The 10,770-nt window shown below is 38.3% G+C and overlaps 1 protein-coding gene across 2 annotated transcripts in view; it reads right to left on the bottom strand.

Annotated features, from left to right (window-relative positions):
• Window positions 1–3,266: 3,266 nt before the first annotated feature.
• The window catches only part of LOC108709888 (protein TESPA1), a 20,009-nt gene continuing 12,505 nt past the window's right edge, over window positions 3,267–10,770 (bottom strand). The window contains exons 4-9 of one of the 2 annotated variants that reach the window (XM_018250121.2): window positions 10,245–10,294; window positions 9,869–9,922; window positions 8,485–8,521; window positions 7,658–7,741; window positions 5,139–5,347; window positions 3,267–3,801 (exon numbers count right to left, since the gene is read on the bottom strand). In XM_018250121.2, coding sequence (XP_018105610.2) covers window positions 3,677–3,801; window positions 5,139–5,347; window positions 7,658–7,741; window positions 8,485–8,521; window positions 9,869–9,922; window positions 10,245–10,294 — 559 coding nt within the window. In that variant the 3' untranslated portion in view covers window positions 3,267–3,676. The remainder of the gene's footprint in view (window positions 3,802–5,138; window positions 5,348–7,657; window positions 7,742–8,484; window positions 8,522–9,868; window positions 9,923–10,244; window positions 10,295–10,770) is intronic. The other variant, XM_018250122.2, reaches the window with a different exon arrangement.

Here is a 10,770-nt window from a genome sequence, read left to right as displayed (position 1 = left end):
CAATTGAAAGCAATAATGTTTGTTATCACAGTGAATGTCAAGAAAAATTACAGGACCTAATTTACTTGACTATGAACACTACTCTATTGTTTTTTGGTGCACTATGTTCTTGCCCAGTATCACATCTGTGCTACATTAGATGCTTTGCAAATGGCTAGGACCAAAATGATCTATTGCCTCCTGGAAATATATATATATAGTTATATATATATAAAAAAAAATAAATATATATATATATATATATATACTGTATACAGTATATTGTTAACAATCATTTATAAAAACACATTTATAAGTGTTGTATTTTGCAATAGTTATAACTGACTATATACACCCATATTTATACTAACTGTAGAGTTTAGTATCACAATAGCCTTGGATATTAGACTTGTCCAAGAAATCATCCAAGCCATTCTTAAAAGCATCAGAATCAGCATCACAACATCACCCGGCAGTGCATTCCACAACCTCACTGTCCTGACTGTGAAGAACCCCCTACGTTGCTTCAAATGAAAGTTCTTTTCTTCTAGTCTGAAGGGGTGGCCTCTGGTAGGATGATCCACTTTATGGGTAAAAAGGTCCCCTGCTATTTGTCTATAATGTCCTCTAATGTACTTGTAATGTGTAATCCTGTCCCCTTACAAGCTTCTTTTTTTCCAGAGAAAACGACCCCAACCTTGACAATCTACCCTCCTAATTTAATTCTTCCGTCCCTCTAACCAATTTAGTTGCACTTAGTCTCTGCACTCTCTCCAGCTCATTTATATCCCTCTTAAGGACTGGAGTCCAAAACTGCACTGCATTCTCTAAGTGAGGCCTCACCAGGGACCTATAAAGAGGCAAAATTATGTTTTCATCTCTTCAGTTCATGCCCTTTTTTATTGTAACGATAGTGCCAGTGTCTCTATGGTGCGTGCGGCCGTGTGCTTCCGGGTTTATGTGCCGGCGTGATTACGTCACGGCGCCTTGGTGCAAAATTCATACATATATAAAGGGATTTTGGAATTTCTGTAGTTGCCCATTGTTAGGTCTACTTAGTTAGTTCCTGTGTGCTTATTCCTTATGAATCCTGCTGATTATTGACCCTTGCCTTCCTGCTGATTATTCTATGCTCTCCAATACTGATCCTAGCCTGTCTGACCGTTCATTGTACTCTACCTGTACCGACTCAGCCTGTCTGACTATACTTGTATGCTACTTGTGCTGGCCCAGTCTGCCTGACCACGCTTTCCCGTCTTACCCATCTCCTGAGTTGTGTGGCCTTCCATCCAATATCCTAAACGATCATGCCCCTTTGCTCGTCCAGAACCCTTTGCTTGGATACTCTCTTATTAAGACCTGGCGAAATCCAATTAGCAGAGGGCTCCTCCCGAAGTGAAAGGTGGCTGTTAAAGGCAGAAGCAAGAGCTGAGACCAGAGAGCCTAGCTCTGGATTTAGGGTGCCGAACGTGACATTTATTTGCTTTAGTAGCCACAGAATGAAACTGCCTGGAATCAGACAACTTGTTATCTACAAAAAAAAACCTAGATCCTTCTCATACACATTGCCATTTAGTGTTTAACTTGCATTTATAATATATCTGCCAAAGTGCATAACCTTGCATTTATCAACATTGAACCTTATTTTCCAGTTTGATGGCCAGTTTTCCCATTAGTCAAATCACTCTGCAAAGTAGCAGTGTCATGTTGAAAACCCTTTTGCCCATGCAGTTGTCCCCCACATTTCCCATATCACTGGAAAACTGAAAACTGGAAAACTGTTTTGCAGGTGTAGAGCTATAGTAAACTGACTTTACTTTAGTTAGTTCTAGCTACGTTCTGTTTGGGAATAATGCCACAAATGAGGCCCTCTCTCTCAGAGGTAAGCCCTCGCAGCAGGGTGGAGGCAGGGTGTTGTGCAACTGTAACCAGGTGCAATAGCACAATGATGGGCGCCAGTAGTTCTTTAACGATTAAACAATGAACTGTCTTTATTTAACTTAGCACATAACACATATCCACAATGGAGTTTAGAACAATCCAACAGCATAAAGGTAGCATATACTCACAGAACCAGACCAGGGAATATACAGCAGAGAGTGTTGCAGCTTGTGAGGGGTATTGCACAGTTTTCAGCATCTCTTGCAGTGGCAGTCTAGGGGAACTCCTCCCATCCCTAGTCTCAACACTTTAGTCCCTACTCTGGGTCAGTAATACCCTGGGATCTTAATCCCTCTAATATCCTCGGCGGAGCCTTGAGCTGCTGAACTATATTGTATAACCTCTCTATCACTCCTCGAGTGATCTATAAAAGAGTATGCTATCTAATTACTAGGGCCAATGCACCTAGGGTCGACATGTACCCATTCCCTTCCAGCCTGCTTGGTTGGGCTAAAGTAATGGACCCAGACCTCATGGTTTCCAAGACCTTTATACTCTGACACAGGGCCATTTGGTGTACACTGTGAGAACTACAGGGGTTACATAAGCACAAGGTCCTCATGAGGACCCACTTAGGCATCTATATTACTAGGGATGTGCCTGTCAGTAATGTGTAAGGGTGTCTAAATTTTCACATCTGACAATAAAATAATGATATTAACAATAGAATAATGAGAACACCCTATTCCATGACGGGTAATGGTTGGTATTTAGGACTATTAATATAAATTAAAGATCAAGACCCCTTGTCCTGGTACATACAAAGGCCAGACCTAAGGCAGATAAGGGGGAAGAGAAGGCTGATGCTAGTGGTCTCAGGTAATCATACAATGACATGCTGACCAAAGGTCAAGACTCTGCAGACAGAAGTCAAACAACAGTGAGATACAGAAGTGTTGCTTCAGAACTGCAAACACCCATCCTGTCTCAAACTAGAAGACATATATTTTATGGTTTGTGTATATTGGAATCAGGGAAACATAAAATGATGTAACAAGTATTGCAATATTTACTATAGTAAGCTTACATGCCTTCTAATATACCGTAGAAGGAGGGCTTTTGACCATGTATGGTATTTCCGTGTACCCTTTGCTCTTATGGTAAATGCTCAGTAAAAAGGTATAAAAGCTTGTTGTAAGAGGAGTTTCTTTGGGAAGTTCTCCTGTCACACTTAAGTACTATGCTGTGGTGTGGTTGTGACAACTTCCTAGGCAAAACTCTTGTCTTGTTTGTCTTTGTCTAATAAATAACCTCACTTATTTGAATAGCCTTTTCTCTGAGTTTTGCTTTTATAAACGAGGTCTTGGTATACAAAATACCAACACATCCCTACACAGGCATTCCACATCAGTCAGGATTATGGGCTTCTGGGATATTGTAACTAGCAATACAGAGATACAAAAAACTAGAGATACAAAATGTTCTCTTAAAAGTGTGCTTTAATAATAAATAATAAAACAAAAATAAACAAGTTGGAAACAGCAGAGAAGTATGTTTCACTAAAACAAAATTATAATAACATATACAGTGCATCCAGCCACTGAAGAGTGATAACAGATACAGTCCATCCAGCCACAGTACATCCCATCAACAATATCCTTCTTGCATTTTCTAGAAAAATAGAAAGGTGGCATTTCTACAGCTGTTATGTGTACATTTTTTTTACATATATACATACATATATTTATACATAAAAGTAAGACCCAGGGAAAAAAATCAACAGAAGTACAGGAATGCATTCCCTATAATAATTATTTCAGAGAAATAATATCTGTACAGTCTCAATGCCTGGGGCCGGAGTTATGTTCTGTAGGGGTGCCGTCATCATATTGGAATACAAAGAATTAAAAGAGTTGATTGAGGTAGCCACAATGTTGAGACCTGAAGAAAAAACATGCATTGAATTATTATTTTATATATGTATACAGTATATAAAGTATATTTATAGATAGATAGATAGATAGATAGATAGATAGATAGATAGATAGATAAAAAGTCTGACCTCTTTGAAAATACCTCCCAAACATTCTCCATTAAGGATAACTAAAGCAGTAACTAAAGAAGTAGGCTAGAAATGTTTTTACATTATGTTTTGGGCTTTTATACCAGCCCAGGGCAACCACAACCCTTTAGCAGGGAATATCTGTGTCTCCAAAGATGCCCCAGTAGCTCCCCATCTTCTTTTCTGATTCACTGCACATGCTCTGTGCTACTGTCTGTTAAGGAGCGGAGGGACTGATGCACAATATACTGAATATATATATATGATTATTTTTAGGAAAGTTGACATATACAGGTATATTATTCATCCCCAAGATTGGGGAGGGAGGGTTACTTGTGTTATTGGTGTCCTTTGAAATTGACCTACAGATAAATGTATATTGAGTAAAGAATGTGTAATAGTTATTGTGTCATAGACTGAGCCCAGTAACTACTGCCTGCCCTTATAACAGTTCATAAATAAATACTTGCCTGTGCAGGTAAAGAGCAGGGCAGATATGGCAGTAAAGGAGAACTAAACCCCCCATTGTGATAAGTCCCCATTGGACCCCCTTCCCTGCCCCCCTCTGTACAGTCTTATCACTGAATTCTTTCCCATCTCGATATAGTGAATGCAGAGTGAGCTCACAGGCGCCATCTTCTTCTCTTTGTGTCTTCTTTCTCCCCTTTGGTAATTTCCGTCTCTTTCAGTGCATGGTTGTTGCTAACCGGAAAATTGCTCCAATTGCGCATGCACCAATATAACGCTCCTTTCACGAAGATTACCAAAGAGAAAAAGATGGTGCCCGTGAGCTCTGCTGCGCTTACTCTGCATTTGCGTTCGCTATTTCTACAGGGGAAAGAAATCAGGGGTAAGACGGGGAGGGGGCCAGCGGAGGGGGGCCAATGGGGACTTGGCCCAATGGGGGGTTTAGTTCTCCTTTAATAATGTCATATTTGTAGCATATTTGTAGCATATTCCCCTAGTGAGCACTGCCATCATAACTACCAGCCAAGTCATCCAGGCTAGGTTCTTGTTTTACATATATCTATATAGCAGCACTGTCTGTGTAGTGACCCTCTAATGAGGACACCCTCGGAATATGTATTTCTATTGAAGCACAGGGATTAGTTTGGAAACTTAGATGAGATATTAGTGTGGAAACCTAGATGAGACACGTAAATATATGTCAATGTATATTCAGCAATGCTTAAGTTTACTCTCTCTCAGTACGTACTTTCCAGCAGATAATTAAAGTTTTCCCTCCCTATTCTTTGCATCTGGGATTCCAAAAACAGTTTAAAATCAATGCCCACAGCCTGCGAGGGACAGCCGAAAAAACGTGGAGGGATAGTATATGCCGCACAGGGATCCTCAAAGGCAAAGCCAAGGTTATATAAGATGTTCTCTGCGTCTTCCTGGTACAACGAGAGTATTTCTGACACACTGCATTAAATAACATGAAAGTGAAGGAAGTAAAAGTCAGTACTTTTTTTTTTCTAAATAATTGCTCATATGTTCTTCCACATTCACCCAATATATTAGATTAAGGGGGTTATTTACTGAAACCTGAATTTTTCTGGTCAAGGTTTTAAAGGGGGTAAACACAAACTTTTCATGAAAAAAAAACCTCGATTTTTTTTCGACATTTATTAAAACCCTATGTGGCTAAAATTCCGAAATTCCTCCATCTCAAACCTGTCAAAGCCTTGTAGAAGCCAATGGCTAATATCCCTTTTACTGCGCTAGGTTTCTTACAATAATCCAAATAATTTGTGGTTTTCGGACGATAATTCGAAAACGTTGTCGTTTTCGGGCACCTAGGGGGTTATTCATCAATATCCAATTTTATCTCAACATTTTCTGCTGCAAATGCGATCAAATCTGCTCGGGTTTTTTACCCTTATTTATTATTAAATTTTCCTGAAAATTTGCTTTGCGGGAAAAAATCAAATTTTCATGATTTTTTCTGATTTTTTACTCAAAAACTCCTAATTCTTATGTTTTTTGCCCGAAAACCCACCGAAAACTTCGGGGTATTTCATGAAACCCAGCGCACATCAAAAAATCATTTGGACTTCTCCCATTGACTTATATGCAACCTCAACTGGTCTGAGATGCCGGATTTTCAGATTCAGACTTTTCCATCCTCTGGGTTTAATAAATTCCTAAAAATTTGTGATTTTTTTTTCACTAAAAATTTTATACTAAAAAAACACACATTTTTCAGGGTTTTAGCATTCAGAGTTTAGTAAATAATCCCCTTAATGTGAAAAATTTGAATTTTTTCACTATTTTATTGAATCTTTTCCTACACCAAATTTTTCCAGTTATTTTATTGATAAATAAGATAAAATTGTGGAAGGGAGTTTGTTCGAATTTGTTTTAATAAAATAATGAGAACTTTTTGAGTTTTAGTAAGTAACCCGCTAAGCGTTGTACATCCCTTAGGTAATACAGAATTTATTGTGCCCATTTGTGACGTGCCACAATGTACCTCATACACCTCAGCTCCACCTCTTATTTATGCAGCAAGTCTCCTGTGGCAGCTGGGGAGAGTTTTAATTTTTATTTCAAAAAATGTAATCTATTATATAGGCATAATAGTCTGGTTCGCAATGCTGCCTCCTCCCTCACCACCCACACTTACCTAAACATAGCTTTCTGCACTAGAAAACCTGAATTTCCTGTGTAATTACCAGAAATTCAGCTCTTTTAGTTACCAGGGGGTAACAGGAGGTTCTCATCTTGTCTCATTGCAAAAATGCCTCTGATTATACCCCCTAAAGATGTCCCTAGGCATGTGCCCTCAGGTGTCTAAATAAGTCTCTTCCCACAATGTATTCATCATGGTGGAGCTCACACTATTTGTCTCACAATTTCTAGGGTGTGCTATATCAGGAGCTACTTGTTACTACAGTATGTAGAAGCTCTCATTCAAGGGATCCCCTTCCCCAAATTTACTAAGATATTGGCGCCATTTTCAACTTCAGGCCCTTACTGAGCCCTCCCCCGCAACATCCACCCCCACCATGGAATGAAGTCTAGGGAACAGAAACTCCCTTACTACCCTAGTCAAATGGGAAACTTCCCCCACCTCCCCAACAAAGGTTATACTTTCTCCCAGTAGGGATAGTTAACTCCTTCACATTCCCTACATAACCATATTGAATGCATATATTCTAAATCTTAAACACCCCCTACAGACACATTTTACCCTAAATCATTCCATTGTCTTTCATAAATCGAATTCTATTTTTACAGGACGAAACACATTAGCTATGAAGGAGACAGCCTACATGAATGCACGAAAGATTAAATCATCTGCACAATGATTCGGACAAAGGAAGTCATTACATATTTATATCTGACTGATACATATGAATTTTTTGACAAATAGAAAGTTTTAACCTTTCTTACTATGGGACATTGAATTGATTGTTCTTCTTGGAAAGGAAAAAAAATGAAAGGACACAGCATTATAATTTTTTTCTCTGTAATTCATAACCCTCTTCACTGAAAATTCACTGTTTAGTCTGACCCTGGGCACAAGAGTGTGCTCATTGAACTCCATCGCATTCTGAACAAAGTGCTGAGGCTTAAGGAAATGATTGCAGAAGATGAGGATCAGCCTTGTCCTTTCAGTTGGCCATAGGTCAAATGTATATGCCAATAGGATTCTTTTATACATTACTTATGCTGAAAGGTTGAACTTCTCCCACTTACTGTATATCCATTCTACTGTACACACCCTACCTGGAAGTGGTCTTGATGGTGCTGCTGGATGCCATGCTGTTCCCCAAGTGGAAGAACTTGGCTCTGGCTTTTTCGCAATCCATCCTTGAACAGAGAATTCATATAATGAGCATCTCGCATTTAGCGAGTCAATACAGGCCCATAATAATAAGGATAAGAGGGCACTAAACATTAGTGGGACCCCCTAGTCCAAAAAATTGTCATTGGTGGGACAACAGAAAGCAAGGTTGCTGGATGACTGATGCTTACACAGGAATCCAGGGAGCCTTGCACCAATACTAATCAGTTTCTCTGCATCATGCTGGGGATTTAGCATGTGTTAGCTTTTTATGTCATTAATATTAAGTATACTAATCAGTGGCAGTCCCCAAAAAGCCACTGCAAACATCTAAAAAATTGGTAAATAGATGGTATGGGGTTTAAAAAATTTTTGTAGCAATGTCCTGACTAAAGTGAGGCCAGGGGCCTTGAAAAATGCCAACTGTCATGGAATAGTGACGGGTGTTCTCCAAGATGGTAATGGAACCACAGATTTTCCAGACACACGATTCTGAATGTAATTGTAACTGTGGCCCTCCAGCTGTTGTTGCACTGCAACTCCCACCATCCCACTAACAGTCAAAGGGCCACAGTTACAGGATATCTGTAATGCAGTAAGCGTTGCCTATTTTCTCATCTTTGTTATAGTCACCAACTTTCTCTCAGCCAGAATATTATCAGAGCATTTAATAACACTCATCAGCATCATCAAAGCACAAAAATAAAATTTAATGTGCAAAGAACATGATTACAAGATAACTCAACTTTGGTGTAACCAGCAAATTTACCTTACAATGCTCTTCCATTGATCAGATAACAGGATTGCTAGAGAGGAAAACAGTTTTATTCAATCAGATACTTACTGACATTGACACAGTAATTTGCAGTAATAGTAATGCATGTATACAGTGGAATTGTATTATGCAAGCTGAGCAAAATGTCTATTGCATAGCTTCGTTTGGCGCCACGTTTGTGTTAAAGGGATACTATCATGGGAAAAAATGTTTTTTTCAAAATGAATCAGTTAATAGTGCTGCTCCAGCAGAATTCTGCACTGAAATCCATTTCTCAAAAGAGCAAACAGATTTTTTTATATTCAATTTTGAAATCTGACATGGGGCTAGACATATTGTCAATTTCCCAGCTGCCCCAAGTCATGTGACTTGTGCTCTGATAAACTTCAATCACTCTTTACTGCTGTACTGCAAGTTGGAGTGATATTACCCCCCTCCCTCCCCCCCCCCAGCAGCCAAACAAAAGAACAATGGGAAGGTAACCAGATAACAGCTCCCTAACACAAGATAACAGCTGCCTGGTAGATCTGAGAACAACACTCAATAGTAAAAACCCATGTTCCACTGAGACACATTCAGTTACATTGAGAAGGAAAAACAGCAGCCTGCCAGAAAGCATTTCTCTCAAGTGCAGGCACAAGTCACATGACCAGGGGCAGCTGGGAAATTGACAAAATGTCTAGCCCCATGTAAGATTTCAAAATTGAATATAAAAAAATCTGTTTGCTCTTTTGAGAAATGGATTTCAGTGCAGAATTCTGCTGGACCAGCACTATTAACTGAAAAAAATTTTTTTTCCCATGACAGTATCCCTTTAAATATGACCTCACTTGTGTTATGTTTCACTTCCTGAGGACGGCTAAAGTTTAGTAGCCGAAACGTAGAGGAAAATAAACCACAGCCTTTGCGGCTTTTGCAAGACAGCCCTGTGAGTGTGGTTTCTTTTTGATATATTATATGAAAGTTCGTTTACCAGCACCCAGGCATTTGATGTTTTTGAGTGGTGTGCACCAGCTTGGACTTGTTATATATATATATATATATATATATATATATATATATATATATATATATATATATATATATATATATATACACCAACTTATTCAAAGACCAGCACTCCCTATTTTAAAAGTTCAAATATTTATTATTGCATCATATCTGTGCCCGACATTTCACATCTGTGCTACATTAGATGCTTTGCAAATGGCTAGGACCAAAATGATCTATTGCCTCCTGGAAATATATATATGTAGTTATATATAAAAAAAAATATATATATATATATATATATATATATATATATATATATATATATATGAGGTTGAGGACATAATTATACATCATCTAATTCTTTATAATCTAGCTTTGACTTTACCTTCGGCTCCCAGGTTGAAATCATCATCAGTACTGTTCTCTTTACTCCATGTGCCTAAAGTGGAAAAGTGTTGGTTAGTGCCACTGTATTAGTAAATCTTTGAGCTTTCTGCACTGCCCATTCTTATTGTGACTGTACATGAAAGTTATTCCTGAGCATGGAAGGATGATTTGCAGTCTCTGAGCAATTTCATTATTAACATAACATTAACAATAGGGGTTTATATTGCATTAAAAAAACCCTCTTTGTCTTTAAGTTTAACCACATGATGGCACTCTTTGCACCAGGTTTTTAATGTCTCCATATCTGTAATATGCATTGAAAGTACTTTTGGACACCTTGGAGTGTTGTATAGTTTACTACAATTATTTATTACCTTTGATATGAGATTGAGATGTATCCTCAGGTGCTCCTTCCCCAGGAGATCTGCAGAATTTGGAAATTTGCAATGGTTCGTTAAAGTGAAAGTTAAATCTCTATCTACAGTATATACTGTATAATTGTAAACTGGCAAAAGAATAAAAACACTTCCTGCAAGATGTAAGGGCTAAATTACGTAGGTGTTATTTTGCACAAGTACAATTGTCAAGAGCGACTGATCAGTTTACTGAATGTTAGAAAATACAGAGCAAAGTAAACAGAGATTTTTTCAAAGTTGTAAGGGTCTGTCCATCTGCATGTTCTAATATTTACATTATAGGAAACAAAGAGAGAGATTGTTTGTACATGAGATGTTCTAGATTTAGAAGCAGAAACAAAACATTTTGACATGGTGTATTTTAGATGCATTTGGGTGGGATGTTAGCACCCATTGCAGTATTTTGTGGCTCATTTGAGCGTAACCAATTTGGAAGTGGGTGAGGCTAGAACTTACTTGTTGTTGTTGTTACTCACTTGTATAA

The sequence above is a fragment of the Xenopus laevis genome, chromosome 2S (genome assembly GCF_017654675.1).
Source record: "Xenopus laevis strain J_2021 chromosome 2S, Xenopus_laevis_v10.1, whole genome shotgun sequence".
In the NCBI taxonomy this organism is placed as follows: domain Eukaryota; kingdom Metazoa; phylum Chordata; class Amphibia; order Anura; family Pipidae; genus Xenopus; species Xenopus laevis.
The sequence above is the reverse complement of the archived record's forward strand: the minus strand, read 5'-3'. Positions and strand labels throughout refer to the sequence as shown.